This window comes from Coffea eugenioides, chromosome 7 (genome assembly GCF_003713205.1).
Source record: "Coffea eugenioides isolate CCC68of chromosome 7, Ceug_1.0, whole genome shotgun sequence".
NCBI lineage: Eukaryota > Viridiplantae > Streptophyta > Magnoliopsida > Gentianales > Rubiaceae > Coffea > Coffea eugenioides.
The window spans coordinates 3,931,129-3,946,335 of NC_040041.1; the positions used below are offsets into that span (position 1 = coordinate 3,931,129).

Sequence of the window (15,207 nt, forward strand, 5' to 3'; positions counted from 1 at the left end):
AGAGAATTGCACAGATGAGTGAGTGATTGTCTCTCCTCAATCCTCAGTAGGCCCCCACTTCCCAAAATGCAGCGGAGTCGACCAACAGAGCATTTCTTTGCTCTGCTGCTACTGTAACCGTGTCTCTCAAAACAAAACAAAACTCACTACCGCCACCGACCGCACCAGCTCTCTCTCATCGGACAAAAGAGTAGATTGCAGCCACTGGAATTTTATCATCCCTATAAATGGACCTGGAGAACCAGCAGCAAGGCTTGCTTCTTCTTCAGAATGGCCACAACAGCAGCTCCAACAATAACACAAGGGCCCCCACCAATATAGCCACCACATTCTCCAGACTGACCTCCACCACCTTGAACCACCACAGGATTTTCTTCAATGATTACGATGATGATGATGAGGAGGAGGAGAGGGAGGAGCATGAGGATGACTGTGGTCGTGGCCCATCACTCCCAGTAGGCCAAGAATGTCCATTCTCAAGGCCCTTCGTGATTCTTGATTTGATATGGAACTTGGGGTTTATGTTGGTGGCTGCCTTTGTGCTTTTGACTACCGTCACCGAGAGACCCAGCACCCCTTTAAGGCTTTGGGTTGGTGGCTATGCTCTGCAGTGCCCCTTGCATGCAGGTTTTGTTTGGCTTCACTCTTAAAGCAGCCATTTTTACATTCATCATTTCCACGGTACTGGTAGTCGGGAAGTTGCAGCAGTAGCCGATAATGGCAGACAGAGGGAGAGATAGTGATGAAAGTAAACTGTTTGGTCAAAATTATTTTTCGCTCCATTTTATCGAGTGGAACACAGCTCATTGTGGAAAAAAATGTCCTTCGTATTTCGGTGTGCGTCTCACGTAATCGTAGATTCCGTCGATATTAACTGCTGATTTTGACAGAAGGTCTAACATTTTGTATTTTGGATAGATAGGGGGCCAAAAATTTACTTGTAATTGTTTGGGGACCAAAAGTTCATCCGGCTAATAGTTTGAGGGCCACTGGGACTCTTTGCCCTAATTTATTTGTATCGGTTCAACCTATTTGTAATTTCACAAATAAGAGCAAGAATTGATGAAAATGATTAGAATCAACTTTTCAAAAATATTTGTCAAGGTTCAACCTTATGTTGTTGCTACAACAGTCACCTATTCAACATAAAATAATAGGTAATGTAAGAGTAGTAATAAAACCCTCTACCCGTTTGGTTGGAGGGTTTAGGGTGTAGGCAATGGGTATGGCCATCAATGATGGTCATTGATAATGTTTGGAATACTGCAATGGTAATGATCTATGATAATGGAAGAACAAAAACTCTTCAATGGCCATTCCAGAGTAAATTGGGCACTTTTGTCTTGATTACTCACCAAACCACAAAAATAATATAAAGAAACCTTCATTGCACCAAAAACTCTCTCCCTCTCGACACCTCTTTCACTCACATTCTCACCGCGTAGCACCCCTTGCTTCTACCGCCTTTTCCAAGCTTTCCCTTAACCCTTCAGCTCTAGATTCCTCCAACATATATAGGTCAACCGTGGGATCCAAGCAAGAGATGGTTGAGTTTTCTTCATCTTCTTCTTCTCCTGATTTAGCTGGTAATGATTGAGTCTTCTTCTTCTTCTTCATGATGTTGGGTATTCATGGTGAATTGTTTTTTTTTTTTTTAAATTAGCAATTGGTAGTGATGGTGGTGGGTTTTCAGATTTGTACAAACTGGAAAAAAAATAGTTTGTTAAATTTCAATTGAAATTTTGTTTTCACTAACATGGGTGGAGATGATTTGAAGAATTTGAGATGAATTTGTGAAGTTTTGGGAACTACTATATATGTTTCCTGATGTCATAGGCTATGATTGTTGGCTGCTACTTGGCGGTGGTTTGGCTCAGAGATCAGCCCATTCCATTATGAAGCAAGAAAAAATATTGAAGAACAAAAATAGGAAATCCATTATAGTAATAAAAAGAAATGGAATATCATTGTCATTGTCATTGTGGAATTCCAACCAAACGGGTGGTATATTTATTTGTATCGGTTCAACTTATTTGTAATTTACAAATAAGAGCAGGATTGATGAAAATGATTAGAATCAACTTTTCAAAAATATTTGTCAAGGTTCAACGTTATGTTGCTGCTACAGCAGTCACCCATTCGCCATAAAATAATAGGTAACGTAATAGTAGTAATAAAAGAGATCTATTCAACTATCAAAAACTAAAGACTCTGATTCAGGAACCAGAGCAGACCATGTATACAATCATGAATATTAGTCAAGATTCTTTCTTCTTTTTTCTTTTTTTTTTTGAGTACTATTAGTCAAGACTAGAGAAAAATAACTATGGGTCCTTTTCGTCATGCCCCTCTTCCTGTGGTCCTAAAACATTGGCAAAGAGTTATACACGTCCGTACATGTTTTTCCTGACACTTAAGTACTTGTGAAATTCCTCGTAAACAACGTAGCAATGCACAGAATTTTCCCAACAGCTTTCTGAAACTGTACCTCCTAGGCTACTTACGCTGTCATTCCAATAAAATTTCTACAGGGTTCAGAAATTTTTTTCGAAAAAGATTTTTTTTTAAAAAAAAAAAAAAAAAAAAGAGTTCTGACCAGTTGATCCGCGAGGAGAAACTTCAAAGAATAGTAGTAATATTTCACAAGCAAGTAGCAGAACTTAAATGTGTCAAAGATGTCTGCAATAATCAGAGTTGCATATTTTTTGTTGGTTGAGTTGGCGGCGGACAGAGTACCGAGATTGATCTCAGTTAAGTGTTTCTTTTCTTGTCTCCCTCCATCTCTATTTTGGAGTCTTTTTATGGTTTGTAATGTCCACTTCATGCTTGTTTCGAACGGTTGAGAAATTTGTTTGTTTACTTGCTTCATTCGACATTTTTTTTTTGACTCCCTGGGATGGCTTTTCTTGAATTCTTTTTGGCAGCTTTCCTGACTGAAAGACTATAAGAACTTTTGACTGACAAAAAAGAAAAAAAACATATCTCCACCTTAAAAATATGCAAGCGTGCCATGAAGTCAAAGAATCAGTATTAAAAATGAGGATCCAAGAGTTGGAAATAATCGAATTTGGTGTGGGTTCTTATGGAAGAATCAGTCGGAGTGTGATATTTTGCAGGTTTTGCTACATTCTGATTGAGCCCAAATGTCAGTCATTAAACTCTCTGGTGGTGCTACACTAGTTCGTGGGAATACTGCGGGTAAATGTGGAAGAAGGCCAATTAGGAAGGCTACCAATCTACAAAATTCTTCAAAATGGATTCTTCATAGTGATTTTCTTGGAGCAAATCAGAGGAAGGTATTGACATGCAACAATGCTGCTCCGAATTCTGGATTAGTCAGTGATCAGCATTCTTTGAATTATGAAGCGGGTTCTTCTTCTTATGTGGAAAAAAGGTGTACTTCAACCCGAGAGCGACTCTGTAGCGGATCAAATGAAGGAGACATGTAAGTATGAGACTTAATGCACCACTTGATTCTTGTCATATTTGCCTGATTTTGATTTCTATCTGGATTGTCCTGGCATCAGAGCTGAGCGTGCTTCTTAACCTTAATACATATTTTGGGTTTCTACCGTGAGGTGATTCAGATTGGACAGTGCCTGCTTGCCGATGGTGATTCTCCATTTCCTTTTTTGGGTGATAGTGACATCTTAAATTTGTGAATTAGAAATACTACTATTAAAGAAATGGGAAGGGATTGTGGTACAGTTTATAGGCGCAACTTCTAGTCACAATTAGCTGCTCAAATTGGGCTTATGATTGATGTGGCCTGATCTAGGCTGGTAAGTTTAATCATCAAAGCTCTTCTTTTCCTTTTATTTTTTCAAAAAAAAAAAAAAAAGACGGGGTGGGGGATTGGACAGCTCAGGTCGAGCCACATAAAACTCAGCTGGACTTGGACCGCAAATAGGCCTGGCATGTAATTCTTTGTTTTCACCAATTCTGAGAAATGTTATTACTTAGCTGCAAATAAACGGGTAATAACAATAAGGAAATGTGGTGTTGCGAATGTTAGAGCTGTGACAGGAACGTTAAAGGATCAACCCAATGCTCCAGCTGTCTTTTGTGAACTAGCAATGCTGTCACTGCCAGCTATTGCAGGACAAGCAATTGAACCTTTAGCACAACTCATGGGAACGGCTTATGTTGGAAGATTAGGTAAACTCATCTACTTTCATGAGTACTCTTCTTTATTTTTGGCCAAATTTTTTCCTACCATACTTGTACTCTCACTGATGCATGTCTGCCTATGAATAGCAGATGTCAATTTTAATCACTTAGGCTAAGAAGTGGAAACACGGTAATGTGATGAGTGGTTTTGCTTGTGATCTGCTAGGTTAGTTATGAAATACACATACATTTGTCACCTCCATAGGCTTACATTTGTTCCTCTTCCATTCCAACTTGTTTCTCTGCTGCATGGTCTGGTAAGTGCCTAATTGAATTTCTTTTTTTTTTTTTAAGGTGTACTCGAGTTGGCTGCAGGCGGAGTATCACTTTCAATATTCAATGTTATATCTAAGGTGTTCAACATTCCTCTCCTTAGTCTGTCTACTTCGTTTGTCGCTGAAGATATTTCTCAACACTCACACGAGGACACCACTCCAGGTAAACTTAAATGGGTGCTACAGTTAATATTATGGGGGTCTCAAAGATTTTACTGAACTGCTGTGCTCAAACAGATAGAAGAAGGGCTTTAGCCTCAGTTTCTACAGCCTTAGCTTTATCTTTTGCAATTGGATTATTTGAGGCAGCAGCAATGACCTTAGGATCAGGACTCTTTCTGAACATTATGGGTGTATCAACAGTAAGTTTTACGTGTATCGAACTTGATAAAACTGGGAAAGCATCGGACATATTTATACTTGGAATCAAAGTATATATTCTACAATTTGTATCAACTATAGGAATTTGTACTTTCAATACATCATTGAGTGTTTAGTAAGGTTCCAAGGATCTTATTTTCTTAACAGGCTTCCCCAATGCGTAGTCCAGCTGAAAACTTTCTTAGACTCAGAGCAATTGGAGCTCCAGCAGTAGTGGTTTCTCTTGCCATTCAAGGCATATTCCGCGGTTTCAAGGATACAAGGACCACTGTCTTATGTTTAGGCAAGACTAATTTGTTGTTGAAACTCTTGAATGGTCCTGTTGGAATTTAGGATTCTTTAAATTATCCAACTTATCTTTGCAAATGGAAAATGAATGTGCAGGAATTGGCAATTTGGCAGCTGTGTTCTTCTTTCCAGTATCCATGTATACCTTTCGCTTGGGTATAACTGGTGCAGCAATTTCCACAGTTGCATCTCAGTAGGTCCTTGCACCAAAGCAACTAGTTTTTACCTGTCTCTGATGATAATATATTCATGTTTCAACATTTCAGATACATTGTCACCATTTTGATGTTGTGGCATCTGAACAAGAGGACCATACTGCAGTTCTGCAATATGAAAAATTTGCAGTTTGGTGACTACTTAAGATCAGGTAAATGGTTATTTTCCTGGATTTAGGATCAGATTATGTCCTGGTTACTTGTTCTCTCTCTTTGGAGCAAAATTTGATTCCTTGTTTTCTTTTTTTTCTTTTAGCTAGCATCTTGGGCTAAGAGGCAATGTCATTAATGTCTGTCCAATCTGATAAGAATTTCATTGATCCCACTTTTCACAGTCATCCCACCTTAATGTACTCCACCAAGGAATCTCCTATGTTTGATATTCTTGCTCTGAGGCCTGGACCATGTTGGTCTCTCCAACATGAAGAGATCTTAAAACTGTTTTCATCAGAGCCTTTATGAAAACTGTTGCTTTAATCTTTTTCCTTCCTGTTCGATTTTCTCCCTAAAGGATGTAGAGACTGGGCAGTTGCATGAGCTGAAGGAAACATCTCATATTCATACACATTTTCTGCTCAGGTGGTTTTGTTCTAGGAAAAACTGTAGCTGTTGCAACAACAGTGACTTTGAGCACGTCAATGGTTGCCCATCTTGGAGCTCTATCTGTGGCTGCTCATCAGATATGCTTGCAAGTTTGGTTGGCTGCTCCACTCCTAGTTGAAGCTCAAGCTTCTGCTGCTCAGGTAACAGAATTATCACGCTTTGCTCATTGGTTCATGTAGTATTGAATGAACACCAAGGTATTGTATTCAATATTGCATGTTTAGAATTGAATTAGAATGTTATTGGGTTGTTTCTAACGTTCTACGGAGGGGACCTCACAAACAGTACATGTTACTCGATCTGTACTCTGTGGAAGTGAACTTTCAGATGATTACAAAATGCAGTCCTCTTCCTCTCAAGGAATATGAAAATCATTCGCATTACAGACTTGAACTTGATAATTAGCTGATTGATAATGGACTTTTACATGCTGAGTGTTGAGTCCTTGCATATGCAATGGAACAAACGTTCATCTGGGAAAATTTCTCATAAAAATGGGTTCGTTTAACCCGAGCTCTTTGCCCTGTGTTACTGGACAGTTAGTTTTAACTTCTCGGTGCTATCTTGATGGCAGAAAGCATCTAATTCAATGGTACTATTGTTTATAGGCTCTAATCGCAAGTTCATTTGCTAAAGCTGAGTTCAGCAGAGTCAAAGAGATAACATATGCAGTCTTAAAGGTGGTTTAGTCGCTCATGTCTCCTCATTTGAGCTTTCCTTCAACCACATCTGAACAGTTTTTTCACCTCACCTATCTCCCTACAATTTAATGTTCTTTGATATATTGCCACCTATGCTTCTCCAGACAGGATTACTCACAGGTGTTGCTTTAGCTGTCATATTGGGCTTGTCTCTTCCTCTATTGGCCAAATTGTTTACTACTGATGCACAAGTGCAAAATATAATTGGATCTGTTATACTGGTATGTTTATGACTGCACTTCTTTCAGTTTTAACAGTTTTCCTGTTTCTTTCCAAAAGACATAAATATCTGTGCCTTCACAGCTCGTCAGTGCCAGTCAGCCTCTTAGTGCTCTGGCATACGTTTTTGACGGTCTCCATTATGGTGTTTCTGATTTCCCCTATGCAGGTTGCTCGATGGTATGTGGCCTGTCTATAATGTTTAATAGTAGAATGTTTACCTTTACATTGTACGTCTTAACATTCATTTACAACTCCAAAAACTTTTCAGATGGTCATCGGGGCAATCTCATCAGCATTTCTCATCCAAGCTTCTTCAATGCTTGGTCTTTCAGGAATTTGGTCAGGTTTGACTTTATTCATGGGGTTGCGCTCCATCAGTGGATTTTGGAGGTAAATGGCAGCAGTGGAATTTTTCTTGTCTCGGCACTGAGATTGTTGCTTTTATGGGTTCTCTCTTCCAAAATGCAATAGTACTGCAATACTTGTCTATGCAGAAACCCCAAAAGGAAAGTTTCATCTTAGAAACTACAGCAGCTTTATTCCTGAAAATTTCTGAATATTATCCCTGTGTCACTTCTCCTGAGTCTTGGTGACTTCTTCCTTTTTCTTGCCTAACGCTGCTAACTTCAAACCTGAGTCAGGGTGAAGTGCCCTTGAGTTTTTCTTTTTCCTGCAAAACGGACTCGACGTTTTCAGTGATTTAAGAATTCTCACCAAGTAGTTTCTCGCTACGCTTGATATTGTGCATCTCGTGATTTACCATTAAATCTTTTCTCATTTTCAGGTTATCACAAAAAAGTGGTCCGTGGTGGTTCTTGCAGGACAGGAACGAACTTGAAACTAAGGTTGGTGGTAATGACCCATTTACTGTCATACTAAAAAACAAACTTGATCTGATAATTACCCCTTCTTTAGACCATAAATGTTTAATATATAGAAAGAGCCAAAAAGAAAATGAGGGTTGTCCTTTCTTTTTCTTTTTTTTTTAGATTGCTGTAAAAATTGTTTATCTCGGCTACTTATCATATCGAAGGGAGAGGAGTTGGTTCAGATCAGTGTGCTTATCAAGCTAACCTTTTCAAGTCAGACATGAATGCTTTGGATTTCCTTTTATCTTCATATAACTCAAGTTTGTCTTTCACAGGTCGCAGTGATTCCTGAACGGCAATGAGTTCCGAAGCATTACTTGCTTCTGTTGCATTCATCTTTCTTCAGCTCCTCATTTCTTGACTCAATTTGTTCCCTGTTCTAAACATATGAAATAGTTGAGGAATTTGTGGTAACTCAGTCTGTTTAGGTGGAGCTGCATTAAGTTGTCTCCACATTTTATTCCATGCTCGCATATTGATATAATCGACACAACCTGATGTTCAGTTGTCAAAAACCATATTCCTGTAATGAGCACAGATTGTATTCTCCAGATCCAAGGGCAACATGGTTGAAGATTAGATACAACCTACTGTCTCTATAGTTTCTTCTGTTAAAGTGTAAAACCACCGTACTTCAGAAATTTTCTGTTCATATAAATTTGGTCCTCTCATGGGGTCAAGAATGCCAGTGGGACAAATAAATTTGAGACCACGTATGAAGTGTAGTTGCTCCAATGATTCAGGAGATGGAGACCACTGACCAAATAACATGTTATCAGACACATGTGATGTCCTGTTAATTCAGCACAGCAGAGAGGAAACTACCCAAATTAAAGATGATATTGAAATCTACAGCAACTGATGATTGTGATTGAAAAGCAAGAACATTAATGTTCAACTAATCTGTGAAATTGAAATTGGTGATGAGCTTTCTCATCCCAAGTTTAGGTTATTTACAACAAATGATTCTCACTTGTTTGTTTGTTGGATGAAAATGCCATAATAATTGAGTCTACTATGACTATCATTGAACCAAAAATCTTTCTCAGACTACTATCATATTGCATTGAATCATCACTTAATTTTATGGGAAGGACAGTACTAGTTTTCCTCCAACAAATAGAATGTATTGTGCTTTTCAAGAAGATCTCTCTCTCTAGTCTCTACTAAGAAAGAAAGATCTCAGACAAATCACAACCCCCAATAATTCATTGCATTATTAGTACCTCAAACTCTAAAGATACAAAACATGTGGTTTTCTTGCAATTATCAGTGTAGGGTCTTCCTAACGATGGAACAGCAATTGTTTCCACCTTTAAAATTGCATGAATCAGCAGCAAGCAAATGGAATGGAGAATATCATCAACTGTTTTAATAGTCTCCAACAAATTATCAATAATGTTTCACGTGTAATATGCCAAGAAAAACATGTAATACTCTATGAATCATTTCTAACATATGTGATTGTCCAACTCCGGTGGTACGGAGTGTCGGTAGACTTTACTGTATCAGCTTGGCATTTTCCAACCAAATTAGAATTGCAAAACGAAAATAATAAAGTGTATTTGGATATTTGATTATTTGAAATAATTTTTTGAAAAAAATACTACTGTAACACTTTTTTAATGTGATATATGTTATATAAAAAGCATATCACATATGACAAAAAAGCAATTTCCATTTTTTTTTCGTTTTTGTACTAAGAATTGTAATAATATAATATAATATATTCGTCTAGAACTCTTTTTTGTACTAAGAATTCGTAATAGTATAAAACATACTCATATATAATTACAAAAAATATATATATATAATGACTGAAAAGACTACTTATATAAAATGGAACTGGGCCCCATAAAATTTGCCGCCACATTTCTACCAAATCATCATATTTCCTCAAGTCCCAACTACCCACCCCTCCTTCATTCAAAGCCTCATATCATTCATCACATTTCTTATATTGTAGAATATGTCGTGATCACACTTACGTATATACATACTTTCCACCAAAGCAGGCCACGCAGACACACACCAGTGCACACATTAGTCCATAATAAATGACAAAAAATTCATAGCAACTTTCTGGCCTGTATGTTCTTCTCCACTTGAAGCCTCAGGTAATTCTATTATTCTTCTTCTTGTTGCAAATTCGAATGTTGTATGCTTTTGTGCTGCATTAAAGCTCCAGTCTTTTAAGGTTGGGCCCAGATTTTGCTGTTCTTGACGTATAGAACTAGTAAATAGCATTCCTTGCTTATGTTATCAAAAGGGTTGTTGAAATCCAGCGTTTTCAGTTTGAAATCCTTAACATTTCTTAATTAACACGAGATACTTGCAAGCATTATAACCAAGACTTAAGACTTAAGACAGATCTTCATTTTTTCCTTTCCTTTTTCCTTTTTTGCTTGGTTGAATTTCCAGATACTGATCGGCTTCAAGTGGGAAGAAATGGCGGCAATTAAGCTTAATGGAGGGGTAGCTCCTGGGATTTCTGGTACAAAATGCGAAAGAAGAGTGATAAAGAAAGCCTTTAGAGTTGGAATTTTGAGTGGGATTTCTAGCAATCATCATTTTCTTGGAGTGAGTCAGAGGGAAGGGTTCAGATTCAATAATGCTGTTAAGAATTGTGCTTATGTAAGTGATCAAGGTGCTCTGGAGTATGAGATTGGTACTTCTGGTGCACAGGAAAGGTTTACATCAACCAGAGAGAAGCTCATCAATGGATCAAATGAAGGAGCAATGTAAGACTCAGGTTCCAATCTACAGCGAATTTTTTTTCCCCATTTTTCTTCAAATTTTTTGTTCTTATGGTTTTAACGTTTTAAATCGTCCAGCGTTACAGACAGATGCTAGTGGTTCATTCTGTCTTCCTATATTATAAGATTTGAATGAGTCTGATATATGTGCTTTTATTAAAGAACCTGCACGCTTTTCTGGGCTGTTTGAATTTGCTTGGTTTAATGTAATTTTGGCTCAAGGAAGAACCTCCTTTGGCAGATATCACAGTTTGAGTTGGGACAAAATACAGCAGTAGAATTGTTTCCCCTGTTCCTTACTTCTTGCTAATGGCTATAGCTTTGAACGTCTCCTGCCAAATGAAGAAACAACAGAAAACATAAAATTCCTGAATCGTGGTTCTCAGTGCATTGACAGGAATATCTTCAGAACAGCAACACACCCCAAGTGTCCAAACTGAGCTTATTATGCTATCTGTACCAGCTATTGCGGGACAAGCAATTGAACCACTGGCACAACTTATGGAAACAGCTTACATCGGAAAGCTAGGTAAGCCTTTGTACATGCTTTCCTCCAGTGTTTTGCCCTAGTAACAAATCTTGGTTTGCTTTGAAACACTATGTTGTCAACATGGACCCTGGTCCACTGCTTCTAAAGCTTCTGACTTGAAATTAAATTTTTTAAAAGGTGCATTGGACTTGGCATCTGCTGGGATATCGATATGCATATTTAACATTATATCAAAGGTATTCAATATCCCTCTCCTTAGCGTGGCAACTTCATTTGTCGCTGAAGACATTTCTAGGCAAGGCAATGAAGAATCTTCTTCAGGTTAGCTTAAATGGAAGCTGAGGATGTTGAAATGAAAAGACTACGTTTGTTCAGATAATTATGAAATCTTTGATGATACAGATGAAAGAATGACACTTCCCTCTGTCTCTACTGCCTTGGTGTTGTCCATGGGAATTGGTTTGTTTGAGGCTGCAGCAATGTTTTTTGGATCAGGAGTGTTTCTCAGCATGATGGGTATATCAATGGTAAGTGGTACTTGTCTAGGACAAACATTACAAGTCAAGCTACATGTTTCCATGGGTTTGAACCATATGTTAGGTTAAACCATTTTCTAGATTCAGATTCGGGTGCTGTCAAGAACCTTTACTGACATCTCTTGTCTTTAACAGGCTTCTCCGATGCGGATACCAGCAGAACACTTTCTTAAACTTAGAGCACTTGGTGCACCAGCTGTTGTTCTTTCTCTGGCTATTCAGGGCATCCTACGTGGTTTTAAGGATACTCGGACTCCTGTTCTATGTTTAGGCAAGATTTTACATGTTGACAAAACTATAGTAATTGCGAATTTTATCAGCTTACACAGGAGCATACTGGAAGTGTCATTAGACACCAGAAGTTCACCTTGCTATGTTCTATTGTAATAATAGCTTTTGGTAGCATGTTTATGAAATTTCATTTATTTCTCATGTTCTTTCTGAACAAAAGATAAAGTAATAGTTTTGTTTTAGGTGACTAAAATGACTCGTGCATTGTCAATTCATTTACTTCTCCAGCTTCGGTTAGCAAACAAAAGAAAGCTCTTCTTCACTTAAGTGACAGCTGCCTCAAAGAAGTCATGGTTCAACCGATTAAGTAGATTGTCCTTGATGTGTGATAGCATGCCCCATTATAAACACAAATCTCATTTCTTTACTAAACAGATATCCTTGTTCATCTCTTCCTATCCTTAAAGTAATTGGTTAAGAGCTGGATACAGTTCATGTTGAGTTGCATCTGCACAATTATACTAGGGAATGAGACCCAGAACATTTTAGAATACTTTTGGTATATAGTCACCAGTGACATCACTTTGTTTTCTTGTCTTGAGCGATTCATAAAATGAATGTGCAGGGCTTGGAAATTTTGCAGCTGTATTCTTCTTTCCAGTAGCAATGTATGTTTTCCAATTGGGAGTAACTGGTGCAGCCATTTCCACAGTCGCATCTCAGTAAGTACTTTCACCATCATTGTTGCTTCCGATTTACATCTGGCATTGACAATCCTATATTTCAACATGTCAGATATATTGTGACCCTGTTGATGCTATGGCATCTAAATAAGAGAACGGCATTGTTGCTACCCAGTTTGAAAAGTTTGCACTTTGGTGACTACTTAAAATCTGGTGCGCCATCGTTTCTTGGTCTCTCACTCATATGATCTGGTCCTGTTGATTAAAATTTTTCACCATTCTTGCTGTAGTAGGTTCCTTAATTTCCTTTCAAGGTGCTTACAGTCTCTCTTAGCTCATGTTAAATGACTTCGATAAGAATGTAATACTGATAATAAGTAATTGGTTTAATCTTCAAATCTCAGTATCATTTTAATTTTTTTCATTTGAAAGAGATAGCATCTTTGTAGATGAGATACATAATTGCCAACAAGTTTGAAATCAAGAGCTTTCATTTAGTTTCTTACTCTTTTCACTTGTGTGGTGGGGTGGCACGGCTCTTTTTTTTTGAAGAAAGCATATGTCATTTTCACTTTTCAATTGTATGTAGGTGGTTTTCTTCTTGGAAGAACTCTTGCTGCTGTCCTGACTGTGACTCTTAGCACATCAATGGCTGCTCGTCAAGGAGCCTTATCCATGGCTGCCCATCAAATATGCTTGCAAGTATGGTTGTCTGCATCTCTCCTCGTAGATGCCCAAGCTGCAGCCGGCCAGGTAAAAACTAATTGTGTTTGACAATTCTCTGCTAATTCTGGAAGGCAGTTTTGTATTTCTAGCATGTATTCAAGATGCAAAGAAGTCAGTTCTGTGTATAATTGCCAATTATGCTCTTTCCTTGTCAAGGCAATAAAAATAAATCTGAGTTAGAATTAATAGATCTGTATAAGTTTTTGTCCTCATGGGCTTGCATATTGTCATTTGATATACTCACTATTGTATTGAAATAACATTAGAGAATGCAAATTTTGCTCATCTAGTCCGATTCAGTGAATGATTGATTTCTTTACCATTTGTTCAACTTGAAGGCACTCATTGCAAGTTCTTTAGCAAAACGTGATTATGGAAGAGTAAAAGAAATTACTTATATGGCTATAAAGGTGAGTTAATCTCTTGCATCAATCTGGGTTGGGCTTCCCTGGGAGAGTAATTATTTTGGAGATATCCATTATATTTGATTTGTTGATCTGTTAGCAATTACATTATGCAGACAGGATTATTCACTGGCATTTCTATAGCTGTTATATTGGGTCTGTCTTTTCCTTCAATAGCCAAGTTGTTCACCAATGATGTGCAAGTGCTGGATATTGTTAAGTCCGGATTACTGGTTAGTGAATGATTCTGCATGCCGCAGTTAAGCTTTCAGTTTTTTTCCTCTCGTGTCCCTGATAATGCTTATTTTTGTCTACAGTTTGTCAGTGCCAGTCAACCTCTCAATGCTTTAGCCTATATTTTTGATGGGCTGCATTATGGAGTTTCAGATTTCCCATTTGCAGCTTGCTCCATGGTAAGTGGTCCATAAGATTTGGAAAAGCAATATATGTTGAACATACATTTTGTTGTAAATGGCTTCTTATGACTTGAAATGATTTCTAGATGGTCGTGGGGGCAATATCATCAGCATTTCTGCTATATGCTCCTTCAATAGTTGGTCTTACAGGAGTTTGGTCTGGTTTGACAATCTTCATGGGGTTGCGTACTGTGGCCGGATATACGAGGTAAGCTCCAGCTACTTAAGGTTATATCTGAAAACGTGGTTACGATTTGTATATGGTCCTCGATTAACATTGCTTCCTACAAAATTTTCTTGTGTTGAAACTTTTTTCATTTTTGGTCCTGTGGAGGGACCGTAATCTTCTCGTATAGAAACTTCAGTTCGAGGTGTTTGCAGGAATATATGACTCATAATTGCCTTCTTAAATTTCACTGTAATACAGCTGCATGTCTGGTAAATGTAGTGAAGCGTGAGCATCCTTAAATTATATACAACAAGTCAAGCTAGATCAAGTATGTGTCTTCAACAAAACCATATGGTTTGGTTTGCATCTGTCATAGTATGTTAATTTCCATAGATGTTGAAGAACATAGATCTACTTAACAACAAAAGTTAAAGCAACTACTAATGCCTCAATTATTAGTTTCACCTAAGTTCTTGCATCAATCTTGACTTGGACTTTATCTTGGTTAATGCTCCCTATTTCCTCTGCTGCATTTTTCCTCATCGAATTGACGAATGCCAACAATGTTGTTTTTGCTGCTTGTTATAATACCTTTTTGCTGCTTGTTTTTGCTACTTTATCTTGGTTTCAGACTGAGACATTTACATGTGATGGAATACTACTGCTCCATCCTGCAAAGTGCATACATCAATTTTCAAGAACATCTGATTTAGTGTATTTCCTTTTCAGACTATTAGCAAAGGATGGACCATGGTGGTTCTTGCAGGAAAATAAGAAAACGGAGGTCGGTGACATGAAACTGTATTCATAAGCATCAGGACACTTTCTTTCTGTGTTTTTGCCAGAAGCTCTGATTGAGTTGGTTATCTATTTCGGTAGTTCTAAATATGTTTTCTAAACCTCTGCAAAAACGACAGTTTGTTTTGTATATATGATAAGGCTTTCAATGAAAAGATAGGAATAGGCTACTTATCTATGTCTTGGGAGGAGGTGGGAAGGGGGTAAAGGAGGAGGGGAGGAGGAAAAGGGAGGGAGAGGAAAGAGGAGGAGGAAGAGTGAGGGAGAGTACAAA

The 15,207-nt window shown here is 37.9% G+C and overlaps 4 protein-coding genes across 6 annotated transcripts; all 4 read left to right on the top strand.

The window, feature by feature from the left end:
* The first annotated feature begins 227 nt into the window (after positions 1-227).
* LOC113777993 (E3 ubiquitin protein ligase RIE1-like) lies at positions 228-650 on the top strand. Its single transcript, XM_027323229.1, has one exon. The coding sequence runs from the start codon at positions 228-230 to the stop codon at positions 648-650; it is 423 nt and encodes a 140-aa protein (XP_027179030.1).
* A 2,466-nt stretch (positions 651-3,116) lies between these two features.
* On the top strand, positions 3,117-3,608 carry LOC113777504. The gene is made up of 2 exons (XM_027322618.1): positions 3,117-3,445; positions 3,528-3,608. The coding sequence occupies exons 1-2, from the start codon at positions 3,144-3,146 to the stop codon at positions 3,544-3,546; spliced, it is 321 nt and encodes a 106-aa protein (XP_027178419.1). The 5' UTR covers positions 3,117-3,143; the 3' UTR covers positions 3,547-3,608.
* Positions 3,609-3,992: 384 nt separating this feature from the next.
* LOC113778094 (protein DETOXIFICATION 45, chloroplastic-like) lies at positions 3,993-8,592 on the top strand. Of its 3 annotated transcripts, XM_027323368.1 has the most exons (14): positions 4,141-4,158; positions 4,261-4,336; positions 4,465-4,608; positions 4,683-4,807; positions 4,974-5,109; positions 5,211-5,307; positions 5,381-5,481; positions 5,909-6,072; positions 6,541-6,612; positions 6,738-6,854; positions 6,937-7,032; positions 7,124-7,245; positions 7,640-7,700; positions 8,000-8,590. In XM_027323368.1, the coding sequence occupies exons 2-14, from the start codon at positions 4,309-4,311 to the stop codon at positions 8,024-8,026; spliced, it is 1,290 nt and encodes a 429-aa protein (XP_027179169.1). In that variant the 5' UTR covers positions 4,141-4,158; positions 4,261-4,308; the 3' UTR covers positions 8,027-8,590. The 3 variants fall into 3 exon arrangements, with proteins under 3 accessions (XP_027179170.1, XP_027179169.1, XP_027179168.1); XM_027323369.1 differs by lacking the exon at positions 4,261-4,336 and having other exon boundaries at positions 3,993-4,158; positions 8,000-8,592; XM_027323367.1 differs by lacking the exon at positions 4,141-4,158 and having other exon boundaries at positions 4,211-4,336.
* A 1,128-nt stretch (positions 8,593-9,720) lies between these two features.
* On the top strand, positions 9,721-15,103 carry LOC113777495 (protein DETOXIFICATION 45, chloroplastic-like). Its single transcript, XM_027322603.1, has 14 exons — positions 9,721-9,841; positions 10,146-10,465; positions 10,867-11,009; positions 11,148-11,291; positions 11,373-11,497; positions 11,642-11,777; positions 12,363-12,459; positions 12,533-12,633; positions 13,010-13,173; positions 13,485-13,556; positions 13,667-13,783; positions 13,868-13,963; positions 14,053-14,174; positions 14,865-15,103. The coding sequence occupies exons 2-14, from the start codon at positions 10,173-10,175 to the stop codon at positions 14,944-14,946; spliced, it is 1,692 nt and encodes a 563-aa protein (XP_027178404.1). The 5' UTR covers positions 9,721-9,841; positions 10,146-10,172; the 3' UTR covers positions 14,947-15,103.
* Positions 15,104-15,207: the final 104 nt, after the last annotated feature.